Below are 17,547 nucleotides of genomic sequence, written 5' to 3'. Positions count from 1 at the left end.
TTTCAATTGTGAAGAAGGTTGGGGCATGGCAGTGCGTAACTGTAGTCCCAGCTACTCAGGAGCCTGAGGCATGAGGATCACTTCAGCCCAGGAGTTTGAGGCCAGCCTGGGCAACACAGTAAGACCCCATCTCAAAAAAAAAAATCAGCTGTGACAAAGGACCATTATTTCACATAAGCAGTTAGCATCCCCTGACATACTGGGTATTTATGTGCTTGGGTAGTTCTTGTGTTCTCCACCCAAGTGTGGGCTCCATAAGAAAAAGAACTTTGTTTTGTTCACTGCTGAATTTCTAACACCTGAAACAGTGGCTGGCGTGTAGTAGGTGCTCAAAAAATACTTGTTAAATAAATTCTAATTTCTCCCAATCCCCAATTCATATCCCCTAAAATATAACTATCTTTCTCAAAGGGCCCAAGGATGTTACAGCATGCCTTCCTTTCATTCCAGGGCCTTTTAAGTCATGTGTTGGAGTCTATGTAAGTCAAGCTTTTTTATTCAACAACAGCAGGCCAGATCCAGTTTACCCATTCAGATTATCATATGTATCCTGAACGTACCTGAAACACTTATCTCTGGCCTCTACTCTAGCAACTTAGTGGGCCTTGACTTTCCTAAAATAGTCACTGATTTAATATACTGCCACATACACTTCAGCTTCATCACCTCTGGAATATTCTGCTCCCTTATGCTCTCCCTGTCCAATCCTCCATCTTTCAGCTTAAGGGCTACTTCCTCAAGGAAGCTTGCCCTGTTTCCTGTTACTCACAGCATTTAGTATTCTTCCTTCCTAGAAGTCACAGCACTTTGCAATGATCTCTCAGATAATCATCTGTTTCGTGTCTGTCTCCCCTGCTAGGCATTATACTACCCAGGGGCTGAGGCTGTGGCCGTCTGGGTAGCGATGAGCCCCTCTCCTGTACAGTTTCTTGCACATGCAGGTGCACACGAATGTTTGCAGAATGGTCTGAATGATTCAAAATGTTTAGCCCAACAAATACTGACAACAAAAACAGGCAATCGAGCCTTCTGGGCCCTAAGAGGTCCATAACTGGAGAGCACAGTTAACAATGAGGGAGCTACCACATTATTTTAATTTCTTTTAAAAAAAGAGAATTTTTATAAATGATTCCATAGTATTTTAACCAGGGAAGCAAAAATCATGTGGGGACTTTTGCCTCCCAGTGTCTTGGAGTTGTTTCCTAAAAAAACAGTCATATGCAAAGAGAAATTTGCTTACACAGGAGATATTCAGACTGAAAAGACAATTCAAGCCCAGGCGCGGTGACTCACGCCTGTAATCCCAGCACTTCGGGAGGCCGAGGTGGGCAGATCACAAGGTCAGGAGATCAAGACCACCCTGGCTAACACGGTGAAACCCCGTCTCTACTAAAAATACAAAAAAAATTAGCCAGGCGTAGTGGCGGGCGCCTGTAGTCCCAGCTACTCGGGAGGCTGAGGCAGGAGAATGGCGTGAACCCGGGAGGCAGAGCTTGCAGTAAGTGGAGATCACACCACTGCACTCCAGCCTGGGAGACAGAGCGAGACTCTGTCTCCAAAAAAAAAAAAAAAGACAATTCAAGAGACCCTCAAAACTGGGAGGTGATCTTTTACGATAGTGAAAAGGATACAATGAAATACAAGATTTGGGCTCCTGGTTCCTTCTGTTTAATCTTAAGTCATTTAGTATGTCTGGGCCTCAGTTTCTTTATCTGTAAAATGGGGAAAACAGAACCTATCATGGGGAAAACAGAACCTATCTGATGGGGCACTGTAAGGACAGAATGAAATACTCAACCACAAAGTACTCTGTAAACAACAAAGTGTCATGGAAACACCAGTTACAAGAGGCAGAAGCAGCATCTGGGCCAAAGCCCAGCCTTCAACCAAAGAACTATGTATGCTTCCCAGAAAGAACCAGCAGGACAGAGTCACGCAGGGCATCTTTCAGTCTGTCTTAATGCCTTCCACCTAGATGGATTTAACCCTCACCATCACTCTTCCTGTTAGCCACTCAGCTGCTTGGAAGGAGTCATCCAGTTGGCCTTTTCTTCTCTTTCCTGGTCTCAACAGCCCCATTTTCTTGTACCTGTCCTGATGGGCCCAATTTACATTCCTTCCCTCATTTTTCCCCCTAATTTGGAAGCAGCTCTATTTTTCCACCAGCTCCCAAAGTTCATGATTTGTGGACAAAGACATCAGTGGGCCACATGTGGGTTCTCCACTCTGGTGATGGCTGGTCAAGCCCCTCTGCCCCACGGGAGGCCTTCCCTCAAGCTGAAGTGCAAACACTCCCGTGAGAGGTCACCTCCAATTGTTCAGCATCTCGGTTATCTACCACAGGCTCTTAACTCATTCCTGACACTGTCTCCCGATAACAGAAATGACATTAAGGCAGGCAACACACAGACAGCATGGGACTTAGGAGATAGGAAGGATGGGGTGAGATAGAGAATGTGGTGAGAGTTGGTGAGGATCTCAGAGACAAACTAACGATTCCTTCAGTTTTTGCCTTGGGCTCACCCACACACAGATGCAACGCTCATACTCACAGCCAAGGAGTGGGTGTGAAGAAAGGGTACGGGGCTTGTTGAGTGGGAAAGAAGGGAGGATCACATATGTATGGGAAATGCCTGGCTGAGAAACAATGGGACGATGGGTACAAGATGGGGGTGGGGGAGGTAGGAAAGAAGAAAGTGACAAATAGAGTCCAGATGCCAATGTTACTGGTATTTATGATATTATAATGCACTGCACTCTATGGCAAACTGCTAAAGTGCCATTTTGTTACTTCTTCTTTTTTTTTGAGATGGAGTCTCGCTCTGTCGCCAGGCTGGAGTGCAGTGGCGCGATCTTGGCTCACCGCAACCTCCACCTCCTGGGTTCAACCAATTATCCTGCCTCAGCCTCCTGAGTAGCTGGGACTACATGTGCGTGGCCACGTATTTTTAGTAGAGACGGGGTTTCACCATGTTGGCCAAGATGGTCTTGATCTCCTGACCTCATGATCCGCCTGCCTCGGCCTCCCAAAGTGCTGGGATTACAGGCGTGAGCCACCATGCCTGGCCACTTCTTCTTAAGAAGTTGTTCTTAAGAAGAGAACAACTTGCTATCTTGAGAAAACAGAGTTGGAAAGAGAGTATGGAATAACAGCTAAATGATTAGGCTTTAGAGTTTTCAGGACCCGAGCTTGAATCTCTAATCCATCAGAGATTAACTGTGTGACTCTGGGAAAGTTACTTACGCTCTCTGTTTCCTCATTTGTCAGTTAGTACCTAGCTTCCTAGGGTTTTTATGAGGATGAATTGTGATCATATATCTAAATAACTCTGCATGGGACCAGAAATATGGCAAGGCTCAATAAATGTTACTTCTTGTTAAATTTTACAAAACCTAGGAGCTTGTAAATGTCCCTCTCTCTGACTCAAGTATTCCCCACAGCACCTTGGGGTCCAGGACAGTAATACACCTCCTGCTCTGCTGTTTTCTACAAATCTGCCAATAGGAATCCCTTTTTACTTAATCAAAAGGCTGTTCTTTCCTAGGCCCGTTTTCACACAGGATATTTGTCAGGCATGGGGCGGGGTAAAGGAGGAAAGAAAGAGAAGCAAGGAGGTAAACCTGGATTTAAGACACACCTCTCTGGGCACACTCACCGAGTCTGGGTCTCGCTGCTGCTCGAGAAAAGCTGAGAATTCCACCAGGCGAAGCTTGGTTGTGCCAATGGAGCGACCTTGCCAGGCAGGGACTGAGGGAGCTGGGGCCGATGCAGGCTCAAACCCTGAAAGAGCAATCGTCACCTTTGATGCTGGTCACTCACCTCCCCTTGGGCCTCAGGCAAATACTGGAACAGGGCTCTACAGATGACCCAGAAGGAAATGCCAACAGCCCCCTCTCCACCGGGTCTGGCCAGGATAACTCAGACGACAGATGCTGGCAGAGGGCCCCAGTGATGGTAAACAGTCAAATAAGCACAAAGCACGTGTTCCTCATTAAGCCAACTTCAGCTAAGGTTAAGGGCTGCAGTATGAGGACATCTAATCCTGCACCAAGAGGTCTACTTGGGGACCAAGCCAAGAATGACGGGACAGTGAGAAGTGAATGCTTCCAAAGACTTCCTGTGAGACCCGAACATGCCATGCACTTCTTGTGTTTGCCCATCTTCCTTAAGACTGTGGTCACTAGCACTATAGAATATTCTCTCTGAATGCTCCGTAGCACTTGGGCACAGGGCAATATGTGAAAGCATTTTCAGTTTGGGGAATCCATAAGGGAGAGCAGTGACTTTTATACTGTACACCTCAAGTAGTGCAAAGGAGTAATTCTACACACACAGGTGGGGATAGGGGGTGCGCCTTGTGGGGAAGGAGACAGGTAGGCTGGACAGATTCATGTTTTCCACTTTGAGCTTCCATGTACTACTCTCCTTTAAAGAAAGGTAGCAGGACCGAAATCTACTTATCTAAGAAAGGGTGAATGAAACCCTATCTGGCCTCAAGACTTAGACTGCCTAATTTGGCCAGTTTATATTGAGGAAGATGCTGCAGCAACTTCGCCTTCTGAGGATAATCCAGCGTCTTCAGTGAAAGTGAGGAGGCTTCCTGTTTCTTAAACAAACCACCTGAAAAGCTCTTGGGAGATGACTGATGGGAATTGGGACCTGGCAGGGGTCACCCCTGTGGCCCTCCTGAGCTCCAGGCTACCCAAGGATCCTGCAAGTCAGGGGCAATGTGCGGCTGTGGCAAAGTTGAGCATCTCTTGACTCTGGGAACAAAGTGCCAGACCCAGCTGTCAGCTGTGTGGGGCTGTGCTCCCAAAAAGGAGTTTCAGAGACACTCACCTGGAATGGGGGCTGTGACCGCTGGCTGGATGGGGTAGGCCTGCTGCACAAAAGGCTTGACGCTGGGAACAGAGAGATGGCAGACAGAGTTAGAGATCGCATCTGCAGCAGGGGCTATTACCCAGGCCCCACCATGACCTCCCAGTGGGAGGTCCTTCACCGCTGTGGTCCCTGCCTGCAGGTGGTAGCACACCCCAGGCAGAGGCAGTTGTTCCATAAACTGAGAGGGACCAGCAGCCAGGTAGGTATCAAACCACCAAGCCTCATTCCAGTTCAATGGGATGTGCTGGAAAGACAGCCTGAATTCCTTGTGCTGTGACATCTGCCTTTGAACCTCTGAGGTCAAGCAGTCACCACTTCTAGGCAAAGTGTGGGACATGCTTCAGGCTCTCCTTCTCTAGGCCAAACAATGCAGGTTTTTTTTTACAGCATATAGGCAAGATTTCCTTTCTTTTATCCCGAAATAGCCCTTATTTTCCAGTTTACTGATCTTTCTTCTCTTGCCCCCAAGGCATCAGTAGGATTTGTCTACTAGCGACCCTACTACAGGGCTGGCCAGAATGAAATGGGCTAGAGGATCACCTGTGCCGCCCTTTCTCAGGCAAGGAAGACCACAGCTCAGCCTTCAATACCATGAAGGAAGAGGGGTCCACTTCTTGCTTCCAGCTGGATGACTGCTAATACCTAAGGTGGGAGTGAGGTGCTTCCACCTCTCCCAGATCCGAAAAGCCAGTCTCTTTCCTGCCAGGGGCCAAAGTAGACAATAAAAAGGGGATGCCTTCTGGGACCTCAGTGTAATGCTCCTTTCTCCTCCAGGCCCTGAGACAGTATGGTCCAGGAAGAGCTCTCCCCAGGTGGGCTGGGACCAGCCCGTAGTTGTCAGTGCCCACCCCTCCTCAGACTTACTCTTGTGAGGATCCTGGCTGCCCTGTTTGAATCATTCCCGGCCAGAACTGGAAGGCAAAATGCAAAGGCCTCAGAATTACGAGTTTACTTGAAAGCACAGTTTAGGATGCCTACGCATCGCAACCCCTGCTAAAAGACAGCAGGTTCGATCACCCAACAGAATCGCTTTCCCAGAGTGCAAATGCAGTCACCACTTGCACGAGACCACAACCTATATCCTTGGACTGGCAACCCAGAGCTCCCCTTAGCGCCTCCTTCCTGAAAATGCCCCCAAGGGCAGACGCAGGCAGCAGCTCCTGTTTTCCTTACAACTAAGCAAAGATCTGGGTGTGCTGCAGGGGGCTCACCAATATTTTAACTGACTGATTTATCCATGTATCCTCCCTTCATTCTGAAACATTCCCTGCATAATATTCTGCCTCAACAGCAGTGAAGGCCCAGCAAGGCAGAGGACAAAGCTTGAACAAGGCCAGGAGCTCCAAGCGGAAATGCAGGCAGCTTCTCTGCAGCGAGCTTCCCTGCTGCGATTGGTGTGGGCTGGAAAGGGAGCATGACATAGAGGAGGGAAAGAGCAGCCTCAGGAGTCAAGCAACCCTGGGGCTGATTCTTGACATCACTATCCATTCCACTATGATCCCAGCTATCCAAACTCTTGTTTTGCTACTGAATAACCTCAGCTTTTTCATCTGCAAAATGGCAATGACAATAAGAAGCATTTAAGATTACCTGGAGGATTGAGATTATAACATAATGCTTCTCTCAGCCTTTGGTAGGTGTCAAAATGTAAATATTAATAGAATACCTTGTCCCTTTAAGGGCTAGTTGCCCCTGAAGACAGAGAGACAGAGACCAAGGGCCAGGAAACAGATAAAGAGAGAAGACGCCTGAGCCCAACCCAGAAAGGCACATTTAATTCCATGTCTTCAGGGACTCAGAATTCCTTCCTCTTCTGATTTTCTCCCTCTTCCTTTTCCTTTTTTCTTTTCTTCCTCTCCTCCTCCTTCTCCTCCCCCTCCCTTTCTCTCTAGCTCTCTGCCTCCCTTCCGTCCTTACTTTCACCACTTTAGACTCAGTTACCAGCTGACAAGCTAGCCTTTGCCCTCTCACATAGCTGACCCACATGACAAGAAATGGAGGTGGGAGGCTTAACACTGGCACATGCCAACCCCAACCCCAGCAGCTGTCATTACTGGACTGAGCTCATGACTTACCCCCGGCGCCCCTGGGAAGGTCGGGCGTGGAATCCCAGGCAGCCCCAGCTTGTTATGAATGGCAGTGGCCGAGACGATCTGGGCTGAGGACATGGCCGCCATGTGCTGCAGGGCCTTATCCTTTGCAGTCTGATCCTTGAAGGTGACAGTGACACACCAACTTAATACATAACGCATGGCTACCAGGCAGGTTACACAGGCACAGCCACGAGCACATGGACTAAAATACAGAGCCACAAAATAGGCCAAAAAAAGCAAACATGCATGGATAAATAACACAGCCAGAAGGCTAAACCACACTCAACCTACCGTACCTCTCAACATTTACTGGGAAGACCCAATGGGGCAAGGCCTTTTTAAGGGATTAAATCCATTTTCCAACAGAATGTGAAGCCTCTCAGAAGAGTGGACAACGTATTTATTTAGCTTGTCAGCTTCCAGAAGATTTCTCCAATTACTTAAAACATTTAAGGAAGAAAAAAAAAAAATAAAGGCCCTGCTTTTAAGCAAACAGATGGGACGAGGGGTGAGAGAAGAGATGTAGCTGTGGACTCGGGTAGGACCGTCCACAGAGCTCGAGGAGCCCTATCTGTGTGTCCTGACTGTCACAGGGCCATGGTCCCAGGAGCTGCTGGGGTCATGCAAGGCCTGGAAGCCCTGCAGACACCTGGCTGGAGAGGCTCAGAAGCAGCGGGGGCTGGGGGTAACAGGGCCAAGCAGCATGCTGGCGGGGTGCATGCTTTCTCAGGTATCCCCGCCGTGGGGCTAAGGCTACGTGGGTTCGTACTGGAGCCAGGAGCCTAGGGGATGCTACAGGTACGTGGTTTCTCCTTTTCCTGAACGGGTCTTTTCTAGGAAAGCCAAGGCTAATAACACAAAGCTAGCCAAAAAAGTCTGCCAAGCACAGCTAAAATACAGAATACTCAGTTTGGTGAAAATACTTACCATGCTTGTTACCTGGATACAATAATAAACAATTTGTTAAAAGGATTGCATAAAAAGGGATTTTTTTTTCTTCTTTGGTTAAAAAAAACCATATATATATATGTGTATATATACATATGTATATATGTACACAAACATATAATACTTGGGAACAATAAAATGCATAGGGGTGTGGGCCTTTTCACATTTTAGGAAGAAAAGCTGATCCAGATGGCTATCTAGAAAGGCAATAATTGAGAAGGGCACCCAACAACAGCAATAATAAAAAACTACCCCCCAACTCCTTTGCACTGGTTCTGTGGCTTCCCCAGGACAGACAGAGAAATAGTCAGCCTCCTGGTATGAGACAGGCCCAGTGGGCACAGGCAGGGCTTTGAGCCTTGTAGGCATATAAAGGCTCCCGGTGCCAATAGAGGGTCTATATTCCAGGCCCAAATGCCATCAAAGCAAAAACAAAATGGCGACATCAAAATAAAAAGAGTGCTTTCCACCTCCAGGGAACGTCAAAGGGAGCTTCAGGCTAAGACACCAAGTACCAGCAGAGAGGGTGCTTCAATGCTTACTGATATAACCAAAGGTGACGAAAAAAACACATCAAGGCATCAAAAGCAAGGCCAAAGGAGTTTTTAAAAAATCAAAGCTCATGAACAACTGCTAGGGGCTTCTAAGAAAGATGTGCTAGATGTTCCCAGGGTGTAGATACTACTTTGCCCTATAACTGTCAGGAAGACCATGTGAATTTCCAAAAAGCTTACATTAACCTTTGAAAAAGAGCCAATAAAGAAAAAGGGAAAGGGGAAAGACCAGGTGTGGCTGCTCACACCTATAATCCCAGCACTTTGTGAGGCTGAGGTGGGAGGATTACTTGGGCCCAGGAGTTCAAGACAAACCTGGGCTACATAGAGAGACCCTGTCTCCACACACACACACACACACACACACACACACACACACACACACACACACACAAAATTAGCCAGGTGTGGTGGTGCACTTCTGTGGTTCCAGCTACTCAAGAGCCTGAGGTGGGAGGACTGTTTGAACCTGGGAGGTCAAGGCTGCAATGAGCTGTGTTCATCAAGCCACTGCACTCAAGCCTGGGCAGTAGAGCAAGACTCCATCAGAAAAAAAAAGAAAGAATGAAGGAGAAAAGGAAGGAAGAAAGGGAGGGTGGGAGGGAGAAAAGGGGAAGGAGGAAGGGAGGAAAAAAGGAAAGGGAGGGGAGGGGGAAAAAAGAAAACGGAGCCTAACACTTCCATTAATTTCTTCTTTTTTTTTTTTTGAGACGGAGTTTCACTCTTGTTGCCCGGGCTGGAGTGCAGTGGCATGATCTCAGCTCACTGCAACCTCCGCTTCCCAGGTTCAAGCGATGCTCCTACCTCAGCCTCCTGAGTAGCTGGAATTACAGGCATATGCCACCATGCCCGGCTAATTTTTGTATTTGTCTTTTTAGTAGAGACGGGGTTTCACCATGTTGGCCAGGCTGCTCTCGAACTCCCAACCTCAGATGATCCACCCGCCTTGGCCTCCCAAAGTGCTGGGATTACAGGCGTAAGCCACCACGCCCAGCCACATTAATTTTTATGTCTTATATATTACTCTGGCTGTGACTGAAAAACTAAGGAGCCTCAAATAACAGCTTTTCATGGATGCTCAAGGTCATTATGAACATCTGTAATGACACCTCCCGTGGCCGAGTGACACTCCAAGGGCCCTAGAAGCTGGCAGGATTCCTGGGCCTCAAAAGAACGGCCAGAGTGACTCAGAATGATCCTTTTGCTGTTGTTATCTCCTTCTCATCAGATGGCAGTTCTTCGACTTGGGGCTCCATTTGCTAATCTGTCAAATGTTCTAACCTAAAGCTAGCTTCCTCAAGTAACATTTTTTTTTAAGGTTTGAAACATTTCAGATACTGAGGATGCCAGAAAAAGGGCAAATCTTGAAGTGTATGGGATTTTATGATAAACTGACAAACTGGGCCCACACATGCAGACCTCAGTGCCAGGCAATCTACTGTTGGCTATTCTGTGGCTTTACCTGCTCCTCGCTTGTCCATCCCCTCAGAGGGTAGCCCATGAACAGAAACCATGGCCCTAGTCACACCAACTCCATTCCCCATCAACATCACCCTGACATCAATATGAATCCATTGGTTTCTCTTTGACCAGTCACTTTGGACTCCAGCCCCCAAGCCACTCAACCTCTACCAAGGGGGTTATAAATGCTCTCAAGGCAGATTTCTGAAACTGAGGTAATGGCTCAGGTATGACCACAGGTGCCTTCCTCAGCACAGAACAAGCCTTACAACTTCTCTGGGGCCCAGGCTAGGGGGATTGGAAAATGGCAGCACAGACGTCTTGCCTGCCTGACTGACACATCTGAGCAATAGCTACAAAAGAACTTGAGGGCTTGGCTCCATTCCAGAAGAACATCGTGGATCCTCTCACAGACCCGAAGAGTTCCACGTTTTTGAAATTCTGCAGACAGAGGCAGTTCTGCTTGCCCAAATACAGAATCTGTTTGTGCACACTAGGGTGGGGCGACTCATGAATTCTAAGTCCAGGTCCAAATGGAAATGAGTTCCCTGCATCTCCACATCCCGCTTTATTGAGTTGCTTGAAATTTGCTAGGCTTATTAAAAATCATTTGAAATCTTCATACAAGTTTGATATTCTTTTTTGAAATGGAAATCAGTCAGTGTGGAAAAGGAGCATCTATCTTTGCTGTTTATGTCACACAGCTTCAGAACATGATCTTTTTCTTCTGTTAAAGTAAGGTTTGATTCTCTCATTACCCAGCATTCTACCAGGTACCTAAATGAAAACAGGAGTTCAAGAGCAGGAGAGCAAATCAATTGCTTTTATGACACCAACTTGCTCCAAGACTATAAAAGGTGTACCCACTGGGGTGTCCAGAGACCTGGCTTCAAACCTGTCCCTGCCTGACATTAATGAGCTGCATTATGTGGATCAAGTCATTTAATGACTTCGAAGTTTCTTTATTTACAAAATTAAAAGTTGCACATTACTGCCTAATGTCCTTCTGGGTTTAAAGGTATTTGTAGCTATGAGGGTAAATTCCATTATAAACAGATACTTTTTAATGCATATAGTCAAGGAAACTACTAGTGAGAAGACAGCAGGATGTTAAAATTTGGGCAGCTCTGGTCTGCTGTCCTAATAGAAAGCTAAGTGTAGAAAGGAAATTTCATCTCAAGTAGAGGTTCTTTCTGCACTTGACCTACCTATTTGAGAATAGGCAATTTTCTGCAAATGGACTAAAATGTCTATACCAGTGATTTCCTACCTTTTGTGGTCGAGCTACTCTGACTACTCATTTAATTTTTATAACATCTCCCCTTTATCTACAATATATATTGAAAATTGAAAGGATTAAAATGTTTTTGTTTAAAATCTAATGTGACCCTGGAAATAATAAGCACCACCAGGGATATCTTGAAATCAGAACCAAGGGTCTGACTACAGACCCACTTATCCTGAAACGGGAATTTGAAAGGATGCCAAGTTAAGAGATTTCAATGGAAGGATCTCTAAACTGTCATTTGCAGCCCAGAGATACCTGCCTGGCTTTGAAAAAATAACTCTAAGTGTCAGATCTGAGTGAACTGCTCCTCTGTGTCACTCTGGTTTAATATCCTAGACTTTAAAGCATTCGACTCTATCCTCACTACTCATCCCCACTCTAAAGGGGAGGAGGCTAATCTATCCAAACAAGCGAAGCTAGGTAAATTCAAACACATGCTACATTTGTACACCACACTAATTTTAAGATGTCTTCACACCAACATTTCTGAGATGTGGATGAGATTTACAAAGGTGAGCACATTGTCTGATCCTGAAAAACTGTTAGGTTAATACGGAATTGTGCTCTGTGAAGTCTTAGGTTACAGGAAATATTCTGAGTGTGTATGTGTGCGTGCGTGTGCATATGAGCAAGAATAAGAAAATTGCATCCTAGAAAAATGTTTGGACAAGTTCACACTGACTCCTTATTGCTGATTTTCTGTCCCTCTATCCCTAAGATTACAAAGAATGAGGACATAAAAAGCCAAATGTTTTGGGGAGTGGGGAAAGAAAAGGGAAATCTCCCTTTTCCAACTGAACCCCAACCCAAGCCCATGACCTGCAATGCAGAAAACACTCACGGAGCAGGAACCATGGGTGGTCTATGGACTTTTGATGGGAAAGAGGATGGGTTCTAAGAACAAATGGTCCAACTGACCTGAGACTCGGGATGCTTGTCTCATCATCTACCCTACTTTTATCATTATCCAATTTCCAACACACCACACTCAATGGTCTCGCTGCCTCTGCTACATGGTCCAGCAGGCTGTGTCATGCATAAACTCCTCAGCCTGAAGCCTTACAAATTGTTATCGTTCTAAGTAAAAACAGGCTTTCATATTTCATGAAGGAGAGCAAGGCTACTGCTGCTATAGCTCTCTGTTCTGCTGATTGCCTCCTTTTTATGGTTGAAATGGACACAATGTTTGGAAAATATCTACATGTAATATACATGACAGGAGGACAGCAATATCACAAATGCACATGGCTGGAGTGGTGTACTCTTAAAACTCAAGGACATCTCACGGATCAGTCTGGATATTAGAGGAGTCTTGTTCCCTTCTCTTCCTTCTGCTTCTCAGCTTTTGATTATTCTGCAAAATCAATTATCTCATATTCTATAGGCATTACCATGAACAAATTTTAAAGATAACATAAAAAGGTTACATGCTTGCATATACAATATATGATAGCTGCCATATATGGAATTTTAATGAACAGCATAATCAATATATTCCAAACAGTTTATTCATGGGCCATGATTTCAGAATTTAAAGATAGGATTCCAATGTAATGTATTCACATAGAAGTCCATCAAATACATCAGAAAAAATAGTAAAGTCAAAAAAAAACCATGGATTCAAAAACTCTTGATAGTTATTAAATGGTTTTTCTTCAAATATGCTTTAACCAGCAATATAGTGCAAGGGAGGAAAGACAGCAATTTGCTTGCAAAATCACTTTTTCAGAAAAAGACAAAATACAAAATACTTTCCTAAGAAGTAATCTTGCAGATGTTCTTTCTAATCTTGCACTATGTGGCTTCACATGACCTCTGCAATTATTAGCCATACCCCTTGAGCAGATAAACATCACAGAACTATATTATGGTTTTGGAAAAAGGATGGAGGGCACTTGATTTTTTTTCTAGCTATGATCTCTAATTTGCTTATCATTAGAAAAGGCAGGAATAAATACAAAAGGAGACTACTTCAGTCAGGTAACAGCTAATGCAGAGGACAGAAGGCACATTCATGCTTCTCCTGACTCGCTGCCTAATAAGCAGCAATTAATTCATTTTACTTTATTTCCAAATGCCAAAGACTCCATTCACATCCACGGAAAAATTTTCAAGGCTTTTACCATTGTTCATTTCTAAATATACTCAGCTATATTTGGTATTTTATAATTGTCAACATCGTTTCCTTTAACTCTGATGTGGGGCTTCACATCATAAAGGATTGTAGATGAGGACTACAGACGAGCAAACTCATAGGTGTGCCTCATGACTCTCTCCCAGGAAGCCTGGGATTTAGGACAGCTTCCTGCCGGATCCAGGTGTCTGGGAGAAGGCACCCTTCTGACCTCAGCCCCCTTTTCTCTAAGAGGTGACAGCAAGGGGCCAGAGGAACCTAAACTGGCTCCAGGCTCAAGTGAAGCTCCAGAGTGAGTCCTTCTTCTGTTTCTTTCAAACATAAAGACACAACGAAGAGGGCTCAGTGGAGGGAGACAATGCAAAGCATTCCAAGTCAGGAAAATGAACCTCATCCTGGACCAGTACTCTTTGGGAAGGCAGAAGAACATCCTGCAAAGAGCTTGGCTTGTGGCACCAGATATCCCTGGATTAACTTCAGACTTGTGACTCTAAGCAAGCCAGTTAGCCATTCCAAGCCTCTGTGTCCTAATTTATAAATCAAAGATAAAAACACTTCTGTTCAGGACTGCTTCAAGTACTTAGTATGGTGCTTGCAGCCTTGGCCCTGGGTGAGCTTGCAGTCTACGGGGCCCAGGTGATGGACTGGCTTTCCAAGCTGGATTCTGCTCGGGACCTGAAATACTCAGGAGCCCTTGTTCTCGCTAGATAACCTTTCGGATTGATGTCATTCTAGGGCATTATCTAAGTTGGAGGCCAATTAACAATGGGATTTCTCTATGAAGAGATAAAAATGTAGAATGATGAGACTGTTTCTGTTGCCCTTAAAAAGAAAATCCAGACCTGGCTCAGTTCACACAGAATTATCTCTATCTACATATTCAGTGCCCTGGCTTCCATCATTAATTTCTCCATCACCACACTGTTGGTAAGTGGTTCCAACTGAAGCCTGAGAAATTGTCTCCAATCTTAGTTTTCGTTCAGTTAAATTAAAAACAAGGTAATAAAAATATCTTTGAGGAGAAAGGGTATATGTCATAAATGCAAAAGAACTCCCCCTGAAGACTGGGAAATGCCAGGAAAGATTATATCATTTCCCAAATCCCGTGACAAGGCCAAGTGTCTTGGTGTGGACACAGGCAAAGGAGGTTGTTGCTGAGGCTTTCCTTGCCTCCTGCACTGCTAACAGCCAAGTCCTGAAGGAGCAGAGTGGCTCAGGGGGCTTCATGGGGCACCACAGAGTGAAGTGAAGTACGTCTACCTTCCCTGTGGACAGGCCCATTCCTGGATGGAATCAGTGATGATACAAACATGATTCAGCAGTGTGGACTTTAGCAATGCCCCAGTGAAGTTCTTGAACTCAAAAGAATTAAATCAACAATTTGAACTTTAAGCTCTCTGCTTATTGGAAGGAACAGCAGATTGGAAAGAATGGCCTGTTCAGAAATCAAATCACAAAGGCCACCAGGGCGAGAACAAGAAAATGGCCCCGGGGGAGCACATGTAGCTCATAAATTAGTCACCGGCGACTGGACATAATCAGAGGGGCTCAGGTCTTTTTCTGCTCTACTGGGATGATGCAATGTCAGCAAGTATAGGTTTTTCTTCAATACACATCCAGAGCCTGACATGAATACATCTACTGCCTAAGATGTATTCCTGCTGAGCGGAGGGCACGGCGAAGACTTCCTTTCCTCTTAGTTTTGTCCCAAGTCATACACTCACCTAAACACACTCGAGAAGTGAACCAGAGGTGGCTTGGCCCATCTTCATGGGAAGATGGAGATGGCCCACAGTGTGGTGGTGCTTCCCAGACCTTGGCTGTGGCTACCACAAGCTTCTGAAAACAGCAAGAAAGGACTGCCTTTTTGCTGCTAATGGGGAAAGAAGGACTCTGAGCAGGGTCTGAACAACTTCTTAGGGCAACTGAACATACAGGGAAAGAGACTCCCGCATGGAACTCTACAAAGAAACTCTGAGTAGGACAAAGACTGCTTAACACATGGAGAATGCTTCTGCATTCTTTCTACATGCTGGGATAATAAATCCCTGGAGCTTAAAAAAACTGTTACTGACTTTTTCATGAATTAATGGTGAGCGAAACAATTCGAAGTAGAGAATAATTTCTAAGGCTGTGGGCTAATCCTCAGACATGCTGCTGCTTCTCACTACTCCACTGGAGATGCCAGTAGGGGCTAAACTAAGGGAAAGGGTGAGATGGAAGACAACAGGTAAAGCTGGTGTTGGTGACACTGCTGTCACTGCAGCTGGTGACACAAGGTCCAAGGGAGACCTCTAACTCAGCATCCTCAGGATTCTTAAATGGATATTCCATAGGCCTAGAAGCCTCTTTCACACTGCAACTGCATGGATTCATCTTCTACTTTAGAAGTAGACTCAGGCCCAGCTACAGGCTGTGGGTCATCTATAAAACCTACCCCCTTGAGAGCAGTGGGTCAAAAGGGTTTTGTCTGAGTAGGAGACAAACACATAGCACTCCCATCACTAAGAAACAACTCCTTCAAAGCTAAGCTCTCTTCTAGGCCTGCAGTTTGTACTCTAGCTTCTGTCCTAGACATTTTTTCTTTTTTTTTTTTTTTGGAGACAGAGTCTCGCTCTGTCGCCCAGGCTGGGGTACAGCAGTACAATCTCGGCTCACTGCAACCTCCACCTCCCAAGTTCAAGCAACCCTCCAGCCCCAGCCTCCCAAGTAGCTATAACTGCCGGTGCACACTGCCATACCTGGCTAATTTTTTGTATTTTAGTAGAGACGGGGTTTCACTGTGTTGCCCAGGCTGGTCTCTAACTCCTGAGCTCAGGCAATCTGCCCATCTCGGCCTCCCAAAGTGCTAGGATTATAGGCGTGAGCCACCGTGCCCAGCCTTGTCCTAGATATTTTGAAAATGCCCCAACCCTGGGGGGGGGGGGGCGGGGGGGGAGAAAATCCCCACAACTCTGAATGTATAAATTTAATTTCCAAAATCACTGTGCTCTGGCCACAAATGCCTTTTTTTTTTTTCTTTTTTCCATCTTACCGAGCTCTTGAATCTCAGCTTCAATCTACTGACGCTTTGTCTCTACTCTCCCAGCTTCTCTGCTCCTGGTTCACTGTCTCCTCGCATTATTCCCTTTCTAGTTCAACCATCCCCTATATTTCCTGAACCTCGTGTCTCTCCTCTGCAGTCATGGTCTGTATCCAAGGTCACCAAATTGTTGGCCGAGTCTATCTTAAACTGCTAAAAATTCCAGAGGAAAAGTCTCATGTTGGTGCCAATGGCTATTGCATAAATTCATGGTAGATAATTGGGCAAAAATCGGCTGGGCGCAGTGGCTCATGTCTGTAATCCCAGCACTTTGGGAGGCTGAGGCAGGCGGATCACTTGAGGTCAGGAGTTCGAGACCAGCCTGGCCAACATGGTGAAACCCCGTCTCTATTAAAAATACAAAAATTAGCTGAGTGTCGTGATGAGCGCCTGTAATCCCAGCTACTTGGGAAGCTGAGGCAGGAGAATCGCTTGAACCCGGGAGGCGGAGGTTGCAATGAGCCGAGATGGCGCCACTGCACTCCCGCCCGGGCGACAAAGCAAGACTGTCTCAAAAAAAAAAGAAGAAAAAGACAATGGGCAAAAATCTAGGAGCAAAATGAGAAGAGAGAGTTTTCACTGGATTTGATTTTCTAAGGGAAGTAAGTGGCAAGAAAATACATTGTGGGTGGTAGGAAAGAAAGGAAGATTAATTTTGGTTGAAGACGGAGGGTGGGTAGAGGAAAAAGTACAGAATAATGTTTGCCACTTGATTTTTCATTAAAAAAAACTTATATAATGAAAATGATCAATTCCAGATAGTATAAACATGAGTGTTTAATATATTTTCTGTACTGTTTAAATTTTGCAACAAAAACTTCATAATTTTGATGCACACTCCTAGTTAATTACCATTACTTTAAGAGAACCCAATTTTAATAAGTTGATTTTTAAATGCTGCTATTGAAAATCTTTCTGAAAAGTTCTGGCACACAACACTTTTCAGACTTCGTAAGGACAGAACTTATAATTTATTCTTTAAACACAATGAGTAGGAAAGACTACAGAGCAGGCAGAGAGCACCGAAGCGGGGAGCCAGCCAAGGATGAGTGCTAAGTGCCACGGAGCAACCCCAGGGGGTGTGGGTTGGCCCCTGGTCCCGGCC

At 45.5% G+C, this 17,547-nt stretch overlaps 1 protein-coding gene across 5 annotated transcripts in view; it reads right to left on the bottom strand.

Moving 5' to 3' along the window:
- Positions 1–17,547, bottom strand: part of TEAD1 (TEA domain transcription factor 1) — a 269,685-nt gene that overhangs the window by 57,664 nt on the left and 194,474 nt on the right. For all 5 annotated transcript variants that reach the window (XM_055356268.2, XM_055356270.2, XM_055356266.2 and 2 more), the window contains 4 exons: positions 6,958–7,092; positions 5,747–5,793; positions 4,841–4,902; positions 3,657–3,781 (listed from right to left, as the gene is read on the bottom strand). In XM_055356268.2, coding sequence (XP_055212243.1) covers positions 3,657–3,781; positions 4,841–4,902; positions 5,747–5,793; positions 6,958–7,092 — 369 coding nt within the window. The remainder of the gene's footprint in view (positions 1–3,656; positions 3,782–4,840; positions 4,903–5,746; positions 5,794–6,957; positions 7,093–17,547) is intronic.

This window comes from Gorilla gorilla, chromosome 9, assembly GCF_029281585.2.
Source record: "Gorilla gorilla gorilla isolate KB3781 chromosome 9, NHGRI_mGorGor1-v2.1_pri, whole genome shotgun sequence".
NCBI classification, from domain to species: Eukaryota; Metazoa; Chordata; class Mammalia; order Primates; family Hominidae; genus Gorilla; species Gorilla gorilla.
This window is presented reverse-complemented; position numbering and strand designations above follow the sequence as displayed.